Source organism: Magallana gigas, chromosome 5 (assembly GCF_963853765.1).
Source record: "Magallana gigas chromosome 5, xbMagGiga1.1, whole genome shotgun sequence".
Taxonomy (NCBI): Eukaryota; Metazoa; Mollusca; class Bivalvia; order Ostreida; family Ostreidae; genus Magallana; species Magallana gigas.
The window spans coordinates 9,990,466-10,008,241 of NC_088857.1; the positions used below are offsets into that span (position 1 = coordinate 9,990,466).

The following is a 17,776-nucleotide window of genomic DNA, read 5'->3' on the forward strand; positions in this document are numbered from 1 at the left end:
ACTGAAAGTAGCACAACATCAACAAGTACACAACCCCCAACGAGTACAAGCACCACAACTGAGGCCACCACTACCTCAACAACGGAAACGACAACAACTACAACAACTACTCCAGAGACGACTTCGACAAGTACGTCTACAACCACAGCTTTGCCAACGAGCACAAGAACAACTGAAGCCCCAACTACTTCATCAACAACACTGAGCAGCACTGCAAGTACAAGTATGGAGAGTAGCAGCACTTCTACTAGTACTCCATCCAGTACAACAACTGAGGCTCCTTCTACCACAACCGAACAAATGACTACTATCACAACCCCAGAAAGTACAACAGCTTCTACAAGCACCACCACGCCTTCAACGACATCCACCACTCAGGTTCCATCTATTACAACAGAAAGTAGCACAACATCAACAAGTACACAACCCCCAACGAGTACAAGCACCACAACTGAGGCCACCACTACCTCAACAACGGAAACGACTACAACTACAACAACTACTCCAGAGACGACTTCCACAAGTACGTCTACAACCACAGCTTTGCCAACGAGCACAAGCACAACTGAAGCCCCAACTACTTCATCAACAACGCTGAGCAGCACTGCAAGTACAAGTACGGAGAATAGCAGCACTTCTACTAGTACTACATCCAGTACAACAACTGAGGCTCCTTCTTCTTTAGCAGAACAAATGAGTACTACCACAACCCCAGAAAGTACAACAGCTTCTACAAGCACCACCACGCCTTCAACGACAACCACCACTCAGGTTCCATCTACAACAACTGACAGTAGCACAACATCAACAAGTACAAATCCCCCAACAAGTACAAGCACCACAACTGAGGCCACCACTACCTCAACAACGGAAACGACTACAACTACAACAACTACTCCAGAGACGACTTCCACAAGTACGTCTACAACCACAGCTTTGCCAACGAGCACAAGCACAACTGAAGCCCCAACTACTTCATCAACAACACTGAGCAGCACTGCAAGTACAAGTACGGAGAGTAGCAGCACTTCTACTAGTACTCCATCCAGTACAACAACCGAGGTTCCTTCTACCACGGCAACAGAAATCATCACCACTACAACTGAACTTATCACCACCACAATCAGTGTTCGAAATGAAAGTAAGCTATTTTTGGTAATTCTTAAGCTAATTTTAAAGTATATTGGTAAACCTTTTTTTACATATCTTTTGAAAGTAGTCTTTTCACATAATTTTTTTTCATTTAAGTTCTTTTTACTGGAACTCTATTTACTTGATTTTTTTTGGTTTCCAATAGACTTCCTTTCATACGGGGAAGAAGCTGGTGATATCGAAGGTTTAAGTGGGGATGACTTGCTGCTAGCAATTGTTGATAATCCAGTTGGAATTACTTGTGGATCATCACTATTTCATAGTGTTTATGTATGTGTTAAGTTTAAATTTGTAATTGATATTAGATTCTGTGAAATTTGATGTAGATGATAGAAGTTTTGCAATGTTTAATGACCAACATCTCGATATTTGCAACTCTCTCTGAAACAAATATTTTGTGATAAATAATATCTACAATCGCTTTTGCCGGTAAATTCTGCGGTACACGATGGAAAGTCTTTAAGTATGTTAGCACCAAGGATTCATCAGGGAACCTTTAACTGTATCATTTAACCTGTTAATATGGATGTATTCTAATACAAGCTGAAATATATATCAATTTCTTTAAGTTGTGTGGTTGTATGCTAGATTAAGTTAACGTTTATAACGGTTACCATATTTTATCCAAAGATTAGTTTTAATTAATTACGTATTTATTTTTCAGATCTATACGAATGGTTACGTGACGTTTGATAGCTACTTCAATAGCGGTCGTCCACAGCAATTCTCTGTTCAGCCAGGATCACTGCCAGACAAAATAGTTGCTCCCTTTTGGTCAGACATTGACATGACGGCAGACTCGCGTGTTTGGTATCATTTCTACAACCAATTTTCTGCCAATTCGTCTGTTCTCTATGAAGCCCAAACTCTCATTGTTCAAAATTACAAAGATTCAATGGTGGCTTCAAGTTTTAGTCCCAATACAGCTTTAGTTGTCACATGGGAAAATGTCCGTCCAGCTCCTGCTTCTGTCTATTCCTCTCAGGTAAAGAACAGACTAAGGATAAGTAAGATAGTATTGATTGCATGTAAATACAAATACAAATCTGTGATGATGTGCCACAGTCAATTATTGGTTCTCACTTCCCGAATTGTAAACAATCCCAAAAACACACAATGTTGAGATTTGAGAAAAAACATCAATGAATGGTTGTTTGCCTTGGTGCATTTATGTGTTTTATATCTGCATGTTTTTCAACATGGAAAAAATCTAACAATTAACTTTTTTATTCAATTAGCATTAAAAATTTTTAATAAAAATGTTGCTAAGATGTGGTCTTTTGGGAAATAATATGGATAGATATATTCTAAAGTCGGATATGGATGAAATCATTTAAGCCAATAGTATCCATAAATGTTTTAATGGACTTTTCCATGTCTTTATAAAATACTGGTCATAATATATATTACAGTTGATTTTCTTAACAAATATTAAACAAAGAGGTTTTTATTTTATTTTTGTATGGATGTCTCTAAAATTAATAATTAATTGTTATTTAAGTTACAAATGATATTGTTAACAGAGGGCCAGTTTCCAGTTGCTGATTGTCAGCGATGGAGTGACCACCTTCACAGCTTTCCTCTTTAAACAAATGGGCTGGCTCCCCCCAAAATCAGCCCTGCTGGGATACAAGTGTGGGTCCAGTGACTTCTACAGCCATCCAGCCTCTCTGACCAACAACATGCTCGATGAGGTGTTTAACAATGGCTATAACAGTAAGTTACTTTGGAGAGTTTTGGTTGTAGATAAAATATTTATATGTTTGAAATATAAAAACTTTTGCATTACTTGCAAACTAAGTTAAATCAAATCTTATTTAAATTACTATCACCTTTACCTTTTAATGGTGGTTAGATTTTGATTTAATTAAATGAACATTGTCTATACTAACTGGTTGACCTGTGGACTCCTTAGTTTATTATGTGTTATCGGTATTGAAATTTTGATCCATTAACGGTAACCTAGTGTAGTGTTTGAAACTGACCAAAATTTTGATTTCTGTATCTTAGCAGCTAGATTTTGATTACATTTTGATAGACTGACGGACGAACTGAAATAAGGTGGAGATATGTGTACTGAGCATTTTCTTTTTTGATAATTTTTTACTACTATACTGAACGTCTTTCAGGGGGAGGTAAGCCAGGCATTTGGATTTACAAGATGGATACCATGAACGATTTCATCAACTACGCTGAAAAATGTTACACCTGGATCCAAAGCTATGGAAACCCAGAATATCTGGCAGTTACATTGGAAAACACAAAATTAACCAATTGTCCATGCAGTGAAGACAGAATACAAAAAGATGGTCGATTTGTACCATACCCCCGTCAACCAAACTGTTATATTAGTGAATTTCCTCCCACTGGAGTTTCTGGAACACGGGTAATTAATTTGTTTGTTTAAAATGAGTAGTCATACTGTTTACGTAATATTTATGCTGCCATAAATCATATTTTTAAAATGTTGCCAACTACATTTTTCTTCGCAAGTAAAGATCTTGTTGTAAAGCAATCGCATATTAATTATTTACTGTTCGGATGCGTCTGAGCAGGTGCATAGAGCAGTTTAACCAAAACTACAAAGATCTAGAAAATATCTTTTTATGCCTAGTCATTTTTTTTTCTTTCATCATAATTTAATTAAGCAAAACTGTGTATTGACTACCTTGACCTTTCCTTTGACCTTGACTTTACATTTAGCAGAGTTTGAAAGCTTTACCGGTAGATCATTTTATCAATCATTTTTTAAAAAGAAAGGACCGTAAGTTTCTTTCAGTGTATTCAAAAGTTGTTAAAATTTCATTAAAGATACACAATGTATTTTATGTGAAAAAGCATGTTGAATTTATAATGTGACTTTCACCGTGACAGCTGTGACTGTGAAAATAGCGTGTTGGGGGTAATACACCAGAACAAATTGGTTCCTTTAGCTAAGTTTGAAGAAAAATATGGAAGGTTTTACTTTATTATGGCATCAAAATTACCATTAAAAAAGCTATAAAGAAGATAAAATTATTTAAAGCTTAATTCTTATTTTATTTTATTTATTTTTTATTTCGTTTGCTACTCTTGGACACAAAGCTACGATTTCATTTTTGGATGTATTTTCTGGTAAAAATCACTTAAAAACAGAGCAAAATATGACTGAAACCCTCCTTTTTAAATCTATGTCATCTTTTGTTTTTGTTTGGGTTCTTTTTTTTTGATATTTTTTTTATTTTTGTTTACACATAATTCCACATACACACATATTTCAGACATATTTCATACATTTCAAGATTCTACATATTGTAATATCTTATTAATCTAAAAGAAAATGAATTATCCATATAGTGTAAAAACATCTTTTTCTTGCCAAAAAATAATAATAAATAATAGCAGTAGATAAAAAGAGAAAAAGGACAGTTAAGAAGAAGAAAAAAATACAAAAGAAAAGGGGGGCGGGTTACATGTATCAAAATATACTAGACTTTGACCCATGCGTGCACGGATTGACATTGCATATCGGACATTTACGAAATAGGTACATCGACACACCGTATTATTGACATTTACATAACAAAGCTATAAGCCTACAATAATGCTATTAATTTCACTACACTTTTCTTAGTTTGAATAATCTGTGTGTCGGGAAAGGCCCTCACCATAGTTAGAATGCCTCCCTTATACCCGTAATGTAGCAGAAAATTGAAGGATCGCTCCAGAACGATTTTGGAGAAAGTCAATGAAGTTGGCTTGAAAATAACAGTCAAATTCATCACAACAAACCTTTTTGAGACTGCAAATAACTTTCAACTAAAAATTTTAATCCATAGAATGGAAGAATTCAACACCTTTTCACCAACGTTCACGTAATTTCTTTGTATAACTGGGTCCGTAGGACCAGGGACGTATATTATAAATTAATATAATGCAACTTTTTTTTTCATGTAATCAAATATTTTTTGTCATCACGAAGACAAGAGTAAGTACTTAATTGAAATGTCTATTTGTTATTTTATACTTTCTCTCATAAGAAATTATTAATATATGTATGAACGGAATATATAGCAAACGTCCAATGAAAATTTACCCGTATTTGTATTATCTTTTCTGAGTTTATTCATGCAGATGTGGTATTGCGGAAATCCCGTTAGCGTGAATGTAGTGCGCAAGCGCAAGATTGTAAAATCCAAAAAATCTAGGTTATTTCCGGGATTATTAATTAGCGAAGCTTAACTGAGAGAAAATAAAAAAATTGGTAATCTTCAAGTACCAATGATGTTTAAAATATATAAAATAAAAGACGGTATTCTTCCGATTTCTCGGTATTAAAGACCGAAAATTCGAGTCTATTATCTTAATAAAGTAGTATTCCTGTAGATGTTCACAAATCAATATAGTTAAAAAAAGGAATAGTTTAAGCAACCACAGATGTCATAAAACTTGTTGTAAGTTCTCACAATCTGTTTGCCAGTGGTTTTCATAATCTGAGTATCTACAGTTTTTCAATAACATATTTTTCAAGCAGAATCCTGTTTTTTATTATTTGTTTTACTAATTTAAAACTAAGGTATGGATTTTTGTTATATTTGGTTGCAAAAATATACCATTTAAGAACCATTGACATAAAATTGTACAGTTTTTAAATGCTTGGATTTAGAATTTTACCAAATTAAACAGATTTCCGATCAAAAACTATGGAAATATCAAATTCATTTAAAAACCATTCCACAATATCACACCATAGTTCTTTTACATAAAAACATACTTGAAAAAGATTATCGATAGAAGCTACCCACGTAAGGGAGAATCAATTAATTTCAACGTGTGCAGATAATAATTTGTAGGTATAATTCTATGTAAAATTTTATATTGGAGCCAGTTGAGTTTACTTTCTTGAACATCTTTAAAGCAGAGACAGTAGATTCTATTCCATTCTAAATCGGTGGAATTTTCTCCAAGATCTCTCCATCTCATTGATGATGTTATTAGATCTCTTTTATTTTCAATTAAAATGTTATACATTTCCTTACATCCTTTTGTATCTCTATAAAAAAAAGATAAATAGAGTTTGGAATTTTTGGTCCATGTTCTTTGCTCATATCTGTATTTTCTATGTGTTTTTATTGCTTTTTTTTAAACCTGCGTATTCAATAAAATTTGTATTCACTTTCATGTCATTTAATATCTATAAGCTAAGAAAATTCCTATTACAGTCAAACAGATCACTAATTAGCGTAAACCCTACTCCAAAATATTTTTTTTTAAATACTGAGGAATTTCCTATGAGAATGTTTGGGTTGTCCCATAATAGTTCGGTATTAAATTGTTTTTCAGTTGGCTTACTTGTTGATTTTATTACTTCTGCCCAGCTAGGTAACACTTCTTTCCAAAATAAATTTGGTATTTTTCTAATCAATTCAAAAGTAAAATCTAATCCTCTTTTCCATAAATCTGATATTTCAATTTCTATAGTTGTTTCTTAAAGTTTTACCTTTTTTGCATTAGAATTAATTAATCTTTTTATCCAGCTGGATTTTAGGCTAATGATAAAAGCTGGGAAATCAATCATTTTTAGCCCTCCATATTTATAATCTTGTATTATAGGGGTTTTCCTTATTTTATGCATGTTGCATCCCCACAAAAAATATTACAAATTATTTTCCAATTTTTTTTAACCATTTGTGTTTTTTGGAAATTGATTTTAAGACCAGATTTTTTTTTTCAAAGAAGTCTAATTCTCTTAGAATACCATCAAGTATTAGGGGAGAACATCAGAAATAAAAGATATCGTCTGCATATTTTGTTTTTTTTATCTTGGCTTTCAAGTATACATCGATTTCATTATTCTTTGATTTGGAAAGAGAGCACAGTTAGAGTCCAAAACTTTTAAGAGTTGTTCAAAAAGAAAATTTTGTTGGTAAATATCTTCAATTTTAGAGGTTTTAGACTGTCAATTCAATATAACATCAAGCTAGATTTAAGAATTTTCCAGTTTATTCAAAACATATAATTATGACCATCAAAGTAACTTGGTCACGGTTATAAATTGTTGCTGAGCAGATGAGCATTGTGGCCCTCTCTGGTTTTTTGACGGTCAAACTGGATAAAAAAAAACCCTGCGCCAGACAGCTCAATGGGTAGAGCATCTGACTTGAGTTTCAGGGGGGCCCAGCTTGAAATCTCGATTTGATCTGTCATTATTTCTCCAATTCCGTTACATTTGGTGCCTTGTAAAAACTACTGACAAGATAACTCCTGTCAGTGAAGAGAAAGTGCCTGGGATGATCTTCAAGGGCGAAGATTATGTAAAGGGGAGATAAATGATGGTCACAGTAGGTCGAAATAGATAGCTCAGATGGTAGAGCACCTCACTAAAGATTAAGAGGGCTTGAGTTGGAATCCCAGTCTGTTCCTTCATTATTTCTCCCATCCCATTATATCTTCAACACTGTTTGTTTCAGAAATGCTGCTATTCAAGAAATTCAACTCTGGCCACTCTGATTAGCTCTGGAGCAAGTGCTGGTTATATTTACACATCAAACCCTCTACACAATCCAAGAGAAGCCAATGTGTTGGATGAGGAGCCTCACGATTACTGCTGTCACCATTCCAACCTCTGTAGTGAATTTCTCAGACTAAGATACTCTGACACTTGTGATCTCTACCAAGCCCTCACATCTGGTATGATCAAAATAATTAACCATTTTATCATGTTTGAAAGTATCATAAGTGTTTTGGTGAATACATGTATGTTAAAATACCGAAAACCTTTCTTTAGCGGCAGGCGTTTTCCACTAAATCAATTGCATATTTCATTATTATACTTTCATGTTAAACACTTAAATCTGATTGGTTAAGAGGCAGTTGATTATCCGTTCTATTACCTATTGCGCTAAGCAAGACCCTTGGTAATGGGTAACATTATTTAAATAGTGCCTGTTTGGGAGTGTAACAGTTGAAATTGACACCCCGAGTAACCCATTGTCAACTGACGCGAAGCGAAGGTTGACAATGGTTTTCGTGTGGTGTCAATTTCAACAAACAGGCACTAATTGTTTTATTATACTGACTGTCTTAATTTTAAAGAAAATTTTACTGCTTTTATATAGAAATGAAGTGAATTCTACGGCGAACAGTACGCGCATAATTTACACGCATGAAACAATTCGTTGTGTTACCCGTTGCCAAGTGTGTTGCTAACGCTGAGGGTAATAGAACGGATTACCAACTGCGTCTAAACCAATCAGATTTCGGTATTTATAATTAACATGAAAGTATAATCATATATAAATAGTGCCTGTTTGGGAGTGTAACAGTTGAAATTGACACCCCAAGGAAACCAGTGTCAATCGACGCGAAGCGGAGGTTGACAATGGTTTTTGAGGGGTGTCAATTTCAACTATTATCCTCCCAAACAGGCACTATTTATTTTATTATACTGAATGTCTTAAATTTAGAGAATTTTTATATTGCTTTTATATAGAAATGGCGTGAATTCTACGTCGAACCGTACGCGCATAATTTACACGCATGTAACAATTCGTTGTGTTACCCGTTGCTAAGTGTGTTGCTAACGCTGAGGGTAATAGAACGGATTATCAACTGCGTCTAACCCAATCAGATTTCAGTATTTAACATGAAAGTATAATAAAACGAATTGTTACATGCGCGTACGGTTCGCCATAATATTCACGCCATATATACCTAAATAAAAGCAGTAAAGTGAAATTAAGACATTCGGTATAATAAAATGAATAGTGCCTGCTTTGGAGGGTAAGAGTTGAAATTAACACCCCTTGAAAACCATTGTCAACCTCATTCAGTATCATCGCTTAAAGCTGACATGAATTCATAAATATGCATTATTTCCCTTTTATCTCCGACTACCGCCATATTAGTTGTCGATTTCTATGAGCAGAAGCTCATCGCTACACACCCCCTATATAAGGCCGAGAGTACTATTCATGCTTCACCGCATTCGTGTATTTCATTCACCCGAACACGTTACCTTGGACGATAAGACGTGTAGAAACACGTTTGGAACAAAAATAATATGACAACCACTTCTCTGGCAAGGCATATCCAATGAATGACGAAAGAAGACAGACTGAAATCCAGCCACAGATACTTCAAAAATCCTCGATAAATTTAGACCTTTCCTGTGTATAATATAACATCGCACATGCGCAAACTACACACTGTGGCAGATCGAGCAATGTCAATGATCGCATGGATTTTTAGAAACGGAGCGTTTTTGTAGGAACGAATGGAAACGATGTTACGTTGTTACTTTCTTGGATTGACTATCATTCAGCTACTGTGTTGGATGAACTGCCGCCGGGGTTTTAAAAATGATGCAGACGGTATGCATTCTGAATGAACGACACACGTGTTCGATGTGCATGCGAAGTAAGGCAGCACTATCTGTGCAAAATATTACGGATACCTTGGAAATTCTTTCAAAGAATAAATATATTTTGTATTTTACTGATTGTTTTTTCCTTTATTATATATTACAAACATTTTACTACATTGTGTAGTTCATGCATTCAGAAGTCCGTGCAACCTGAATGCCTCGATCAGAAGGCAACCGACAGTAACTTTCTCGACCGGTATATATACCCCAGTGACAGTAGAGCAGCGATCAAAACTAATATGGCGACCAAATGCTTTTATGATTTCATTTCAGCTTTAACCACAAAATATTCACTAAATATAATACGCTGACGGTTGTTAATCCAATTTAGCTTACAACAGAATACACTTATTTGATAGACTAATTTTAATACGTTTCGGTGATGTAGTATAAAATGAGCGCATAAGTTGCATGTGCCTTAAACTATGTAGTCTTGATTTTGAAGTTAGCTTTTTTTAAACGGGGAATATTTTAAAGATTTTTTGTTTATAAAATACTCTTCTTTAGGATCATCTTTTGGAGATCCTCACATACGAACATTGGATGGTCTTACCTATACATTTAATGGACTGGGAGAATATGTGATGCTGACTATGACACAACCTGGGTCTAATGAGACTCTTCTAGAGATTCAGACCCGTACAACACAGGCCATCAACGCTAATGGAACCGCCATTAATGCCACCGTGTTCCAAGCGTTCGCTGTCAAAGAAAAGAATGGAGGAATAGCCCAGGTGGAGGTCAATCTAGCAAAATCAGGTACAGACAGATATGCAAAGAAGAACTGTAATGTTCAAAGCAAATAAGATATACAATTTTTATATATCATCACGTTAAACAAACATTTCCATTGAGTTTTTAAAGTACAAGAACTCGATCATTAACAGGATTATCTGGCTTATGCAATTATGTTACCATTTCTTTCTTATTTCAGAGTTCATTGAAAGTATTGCATGCTGAAATATTTGAACATCTTCTTACAAGAGAATTTAAACATTGCACACAAAGTACAATGTTAAGTGCTCAAGATTTGAACTGTTGGATTAGGTTTTAGCTGTTGAATTATATATATGGACTGTACACTTAACGAGGCCGAGTACAGAATGAGTATGCACGCTTTCGCGCAGCGTTTCATTTGTATTGTGACGTCATCTTTTTTGCTTTGATGACGCCATGGCGTGATCGTTTCAACTGCACAAATTTAGCAATATATGTTGAAAATAGCTCGTTTGATGTGTAAAATTGATATTATATTGTGGAATAAACATAAATGTCTCGAAGTATAAGCTATATTTGGGCTCGGGTCGAAAACGTGAAAAGGGTTCGGCAAGCCTAGCCCTCTGTAACGTTTTTTTAACCCGCCTAAATATAGCTTAATTCATATATTTCAAGACAGTAACCATGTATTTTATATCAATGACCCTTAACATGTGATGTTATATATTTAATTACTTAAATATGTCTGAATGTTTAAATAATACTATAAAGATCACCATTTCCGTCTTTGTCTAATAAAAAATGGCCATTATCTGACAAACTGGGAAATTGGCCATACAAAAACAACTTTGATAAGACCCCTGGAACAAACCAGGAGGTAAAAGGTTTTTTTTATTTGACCATTTGATGCCTTTTAGCAATACCTTTAATATGAAGAACAGAAAAAGAAATCAATAGGGGAGAAGTTTTTAAAAACATGTAAAAAAAAAAATGTGCAAAATTGTTACATTTCAAGCAAAATCCCATTCCAAAAAAAATTTCATTCAAAAATCTAGGGCAGAACAAATTAGATCCAGCCTCGTTAAGTTTAATTATGATTTCATAAGCAACGCTGAAACTGCATTAATTAGGCAAAACCAGCAATATCGTAGGTATTACCTGTGTTAATTTTCTTTGCTTCAGGACTGGTTGTTTATGCAGATAGAGAGGATATCACCCGTCAATTTTATTCCAGCGATACTTACTCCTACTATGTAGCCAGTAGACTGTTACTGAAAAGAACAGGGACAAACTCTGCCAAGATTCTGTTCCCATCAGGTAAAAGAGAACATTAAGTAGAAGAGAGTTTTACTTTCATTTTGCAGCATTATATTACAGAATGATTCAATTGACTATAAAATATTTTGTATAATAGGCATCACTTTTGATATGTCTCTTAACCTCGGAATGCTGGAACTAACTACTGGAATACCAGATTCATTATCTTCCACCTCAACCAACTCAGGACTTCTGGGAAATATCAACGGGAACATGAATGATGACCTGAAAATGCCCAATGGAACACTACTGCCCTCTAACACGACTGAACGAGAGCTATATTTCAACTTTGGAGAGCTTTGTAAGACTGCTACATACTAGTATTGTACATCTCAATGTATCTAAGAACTCCAAAATCAATAATGGCATTATTTACTACGTTTAATTAAGACTCTTCCAGGAGTCAGAAAGGGGCTCCAAATGGGCCTGGTTTCAATGCAAAATACCTAGAATTTTAAGTCTCAAAACTATTTCTATGAAGGACAAGAAAGGTTTGATCTTTCAATTTTGAAGCAGGCTAGTTTATAGGATTTTCATAAAAGTCATATTAAGTTATACTGATATGTGATCACATTAGAATTATTCAATAAGACCAATGTCAACAAACTTTGATTTGCAGCCTCAAAACTGAATTGAACTAACTTAATTCGTTAGAGAAATTAAACATAATTAAATTTTTGAAAGAGGTCAGAGGAGTTGAACATCTAATTCCTTTTTATACTTAATTGATAATATAGTCAACATATAAAAATCTTACTCTTTCAGGGAGAATTGATTGTGCTGCATCTTTGTTTGTGTATGGAGGTGACATGGATTGCAGTTCCTTCCAACAGACAGATTTTGCCCCAATATTTATGGACGATTTTACCCAGCAAGAGATAAACCAAGCACAAGAAGTGTGTGGAGGTCCCCAGAATTTAAACTGTATCTACGATTTTCTTGCCACACAAAATGAAGCCATAGCTAATGTCACTAAAACAGCGTATGATACAGTCCTCAAGGAACAGAGACTAGCAGGTCAGCCCCAGAAGAAAAATCGAAGCTTACTGGCTTAAGCAAATGATATGCATGTTAGCATTGCAGTACTATCTGCATGCTGAAAAAGTCACAAAGTATGGGAGCTACATGTAGGATAATAAAAAGCATGTTAAATGACTATATTTTATTTTATTTGTTGGTCTCCAATTTGATATCAGAAAGTATAAAAAAAAATTCAATGTAGCTCTCTTGCGTTCTTAGTTTTAAATATCATATTTTCCGTATAATTTCAGCTAATGTAAAGCCTTTTCTGGATGGAGTTGGAACCTTGTTCACAGTTGTTGGCCAGAGCATCAACATAACAGCCTTTGCCTATGATGTGAACAGAGACAATGTTACCATCATTATGTTGAGTCCTGTGAATGTTACTTCTGATACACTCCCAGGGAATGTCTCCTTCTCCTACATCTATACTCCAGCAGACATGACACCCTATGCTGTAGAGTAAGTAGTTTTTCCTACATCTATACTCCAGCAGACATGACACCCTATGCTGTAGAGTAAGTAGTTTTTCCTACATCTATACTCCAGCAGACATGACACCCTATGCTGTAGAGTAAGTAGTTTTTCCTACATCTATACTCCAGCAGACATGACACCCTATGCTGTAGAGTAAGTAGTTTCTCCTACATCTATACTCCACAAGACATAACACCCTATGCTGTAGAATAAGTAGTTTCTCCTTCATCTATACTCCACCAGACATGACACCCTATGCTGTAGAGTAAGTAGTTTCTCCTACATCTATACTCCACCAGAAATGACACCCTATACTGTAGAGTAAGTAGTTTCTCCTACATCTTTACGCCACCAGACATGACACCCTATTCTGTAGAGTAAGTAGATCCTATTGAGATGGTATTTATCTAATTAGGTACATGATGACGAACTTCAGTGATTTAGAAAGAATCTAAAATGTTAGTATACATGTATTTTTAAGAATGAATGCAGTTTTTATGTATATTGAACATCTATTTCAGATTGTATGCTGTTGATGAACTAAATGGTGTGTCCATTATGTTATCTGAAACTGTGTACCAATGCTATGGCTGCAATAACCATGGAAACTGTAACTACTCCCTAGCAACAAGCACCAGTATTTCTTCATTCTTTTTTGTACCATGCTCTTGTGACATCGGGTGGACAGGTAAAGATTCAATATTATTCTCTTATTTTCTCTCATTTTCTATAATGTTTAACAGTCTTAAGTAAGTATTCACAACAAGTTGATCGGGGTTTAACATTTTTGATCAATTAGACAGTCTGACTGTCATTAAGTAATTCAGTCAGTCAGGCAGTCAGTTCTGTTTTTTTTTTTTTTAATTTTTGGTATGGTGAAACTCCTTTTTTATAATAATCCACTTAACAGAATTTTATAGAACTTTTGTAGCTAATGATTAAAGCCTTAGTGTAAAACAGGTATATTGACAGGGATATTTGATTCTTTCATTATCTTTTGAACTGAAAATCATGTCCACTATTGTATAAACTATTAATCAGTCTGTAAGCCTACCTTCTCTGAAACTGCTGAACGGAATGTTAAGAAACTTTATAGTCAATTCATTGTTGTGCATTTTTGTAGGACATTTTGATTTAATATATTCGTAGGTAATATGTTCTATAAATTAGATATTTGTTACATTTAATGCATGTGCCTTTGATCATGTGTATCATTGTCAAGTAATCTGAGTGTGTGGTAAGTGAACATGCTCTCTTTTTCTTTTATTTTGATTGACTCTTGTTCTAGGCGACTCGTGTGAGACCGACATTGATGGTTGTGCTGGTTCCCCATGTGACCCCCTCAGTAACTGTACAGACACCCCAGCAGCTCGGCAACAGCTAACTGGACGGGCCTTTACATGTCAGAACTGTCCCACTGGCTACCAGATGACTCAGTCCTACAAGTGTATAGGTAAGTGGTGCAACTAGCTACCAGATAACTCAGCACTACAAGTGTATAGGTAAGTGGTGCAAATAGCTACCAGATAACTCAGTCCTACAAGTGTAAAAGTATGGAGTGACCCAGTCCAACAAATGTATAGGTAAGTGGTGTAACTGGCTGCAAGATAACTCAATCTAAAAGTGTAAAATCACGATTTGACTCCGTCCTACAAGTGTATAGGTAAGGAGTGAGGAGTCTTACAAATATAAAGATAAGTAAATTAACTGGATGCCAGATAACTCAGTCCCTCAAGTGTATAGGTAAGATTCAACTCAGTCTTACAAGTGTATAAGTAAGAGTTGACTCGGTCCTACAACTGTATTTGTTTTGCCTCGGACTAGAATGTCTCAACGTCATTGGATGAATCATGTGATTGCCTTATAAATTTCTTTACACAGCGGGCGTCAAAATTTATACGGCAACATGGCGGACCTAACGTTATTTGAGCTGTTTTTTACACAAACGTCCAACCATACCTTTAATTTATAAGCCCCAAAATATTTAGAGTGACCCCCCCCCCCTTTGCCCGTGACGTAATAAAACGATCCTATATACGATGGCACCCAGGTTTGCACAGACGACTGACGAAAAAGGTACAACATAAGAGAATAAGCCTATGAATTAAATTGTTATATATTATCTTTTATTGTTTACAGATCAAACTTTAGGTCCTCGAGAAAACAATTTAAACACTTATTTGGTTTGTTACTGACTGTTTACAGAAATTTGTGGGGTCGGTAAAGCTGCTTGATTCTCAGTCTTACAAATATACAGGTTAATGGTGTAACTGGCTGCCCGATAACTCAGTCATACAAATGTACAGGTAAGGGATGACTCAGTCCTACAAGTGTATAGGTAAGAAGTGTATCAGTCCTACAAATGTACAGGTAAATGGTGTAACTGGCTGCCATATAACTCAGTTCTACAAGTGTATAGGTAAAAAGTGGAGCTCGGTCCCACAAGTGTATAGGTAAAGGATGACACAGTCCCACTAGTGTATAATTAATGGGTGACTCAGTTCTATAACTGTATAGGTAAAGGATGACTCTGTCCCACTAGTGTATAATTAATTGGTGACATAGTTCTACAAGTGTGTAGGTAAAGGATTACTCTGTATCACTAGTGTATAATTAATTGGTGACTCAGTTCTAAAAGTGTGGAGGTAAGAATTAAGACCAATTCTATGTAAGAATCAAAATTCGTTGACCACGCATTTGTTTGTTGCTATGTGGTCCCTTTGCCATGGTAACCTAGGGTAAAGATGTAAAAATGGCATTTTAATGCTTATTTGAGAACATATTATGAGTAATGTACAGAACTTGGGGTTTCCAGGGTAGAATATATTATTAAAAATAGTTGTCATTTTTCGAAAGAAAGAAAAAAATTCATGGAGAAACGCATATTTTTAGAGCGTTTCCATGGCTACCTAACAGAAATTTATGTTTTCTTCATTTAATTTGAATAAAAATTGCAAATCTTGGATTTTTTGGTAAACACTATTATGATTGTGCAATTAAGAATTTAAATATGAAAATTGAGAACCGTTGCTATGGTAACAAGCTTAAAAATAAGGAAAATTATAATATTTTTAGGCATCTTTGAATGGATATTATTTCCTTATAATGAATAAATATATGAAATCAAATGGTGAAAAAAAATAAAGTATGTCCTTAACTTTAATGACGCTTGAAAAAAATCTGAAATTTTCTAAAAATAACGCCCGTTGCTATGGACTTTTCAAAAAGTAAGAATTTCTTTGTGATTTTTTATGCAACTTAATTTTCCATAGCAACAACACTTCTCTGTTGCATAACAAAGCTTTTTGTGGTAGATAATGAAAATTTAGATATATTTTTACATATTCCAACTAAAGCAATTGCACAAAAATTCTAAAATTGGGAATTAAAGCATATCAAAATCATCTTCAATTTCTTAGTTTTTCCTATTTTTTGGCCTTGTTGCCATAGCAACGGATGTCAATTTTCACAATTATATATATATATATAATATATATATATATATATATATATATATATATATATATATATATATATATATATATATATATATATATATATCATGGACATTGATATGAATGTAAGAAATTAACAGTTTCTTATTTCGGCTTATTAAAAAACCGCATAAAAATGATTTCAAAAATTTGTAACGGTTTCCATGGTAACATTTTAAAAGTATTGGTTTCTCCATAAATTTTCTGATATAATAAAATAATTGAAAATAGGACAAATGCTGTTTTATGTGTTTGGTAGTTTACATTAGTGGGCAGACCTTCTAATATGGCTTCAAAAAAGGTAAGTTTCGCTATTTTTCCATCTTTAGCCTCGATTACCATGGCAACGGTTACCCCTAGCAACCAACTTTTAGTGGTTTTTTGCGTTTTACACCTAGTTGTGTCCATGTATGAAATATTAGGAAAATTGGTGACTATGCGTGGCCAGGCCCTTTTATAAATCTTTGATTCTTACATAGAATTGGTCTTAAATCTCGAACAAGTGGCAATGGGTGTCTTAGGCCTTCAAGTGTATATAGACACTGCACTGACAATACTGTGCATGTGTTTTAGATAAAGTTTGATATCTGTTAACTTTTCACATTTATTAATTTTTTGAACGTTTGTTTCATTGTCTTTTTATGGAAAGATTATTGCTGGTCCATTTCAACCAAACTCTGTTCTAAGTGTCCCTTGTAGAAATCCTGTGCAAAATGTGATTTGCAGTGAATAATTATTTGGAGAACATTTGTTCTGGTTTAACAAGCAAGTTCCTATCAGTGCAGATATTTTAAGTGGAACATGTAAATGCCAGCTGGAGTTACTGATTAACTGAATTCCATGAGTCAAAAGTAGGATATTTATTAATTCAGGATTATTTAGATTGTAGATATGACTATGATTGCATATTGCACTTTCTGTTTGCAGACATTGATGAATGTTCCAACAGTTCTTTGAATCTGTGTAACCAGCTGTGTACAAACACAGAGGGGAGTTACTCCTGCTCCTGTCACACTGGCTACAGACTAACCAACTCTCTCTGTTCAGGTAAACATCTAGCTTTTTACTTTATAAACTATTCACAACGATTATTGAAATCAAGGTGTTTAGGTGTCAGATTGTTTTATTCTCTCCAGTGTTTTAAGGATGAAAATTTCAATTTGTGTTATCAATAAAGACTTCTAAGTTTATTAAC

The 17,776-nt window shown here is 34.5% G+C and overlaps 1 protein-coding gene across 1 annotated transcript; it reads left to right on the forward strand.

Annotated features, from left to right (window-relative positions):
- The first annotated feature begins 17 nt into the window (after positions 1-17).
- On the forward strand, positions 18-13,076 carry LOC136275384 (mucin-4-like). The gene is made up of 11 exons (XM_066084292.1): positions 18-1,141; positions 1,298-1,422; positions 1,817-2,137; positions 2,676-2,868; positions 3,282-3,538; positions 7,602-7,821; positions 10,064-10,315; positions 11,456-11,590; positions 11,688-11,891; positions 12,356-12,607; positions 12,862-13,076. Exons 1-11 carry the CDS (start codon positions 226-228, stop codon positions 13,074-13,076), a joined length of 3,090 nt encoding a protein of 1,029 aa, XP_065940364.1. The 5' UTR covers positions 18-225.
- Positions 13,077-17,776: the final 4,700 nt, after the last annotated feature.

What these genes read in the sequence shown, in the direction of transcription:
- LOC136275384 (XM_066084292.1), top strand. Translation starts at nt 226, where the DNA reads ATGGAGAGTAGCAGCACTTCTACTAGTACTCCATCCAGTACAACAACT. An exon ending in AATCAGTGTTCGAAATGAAA is followed by an intron (nt 1,142 to 1,297) that starts GTAAGCTATTTT and finishes GGTTTCCAATAG; the next exon opens with ACTTCCTTTCATACGGGGAA. An exon ending in CTACCAAGCCCTCACATCTG is followed by an intron (nt 7,822 to 10,063) that starts GTATGATCAAAA and finishes ACTCTTCTTTAG; the next exon opens with GATCATCTTTTGGAGATCCT.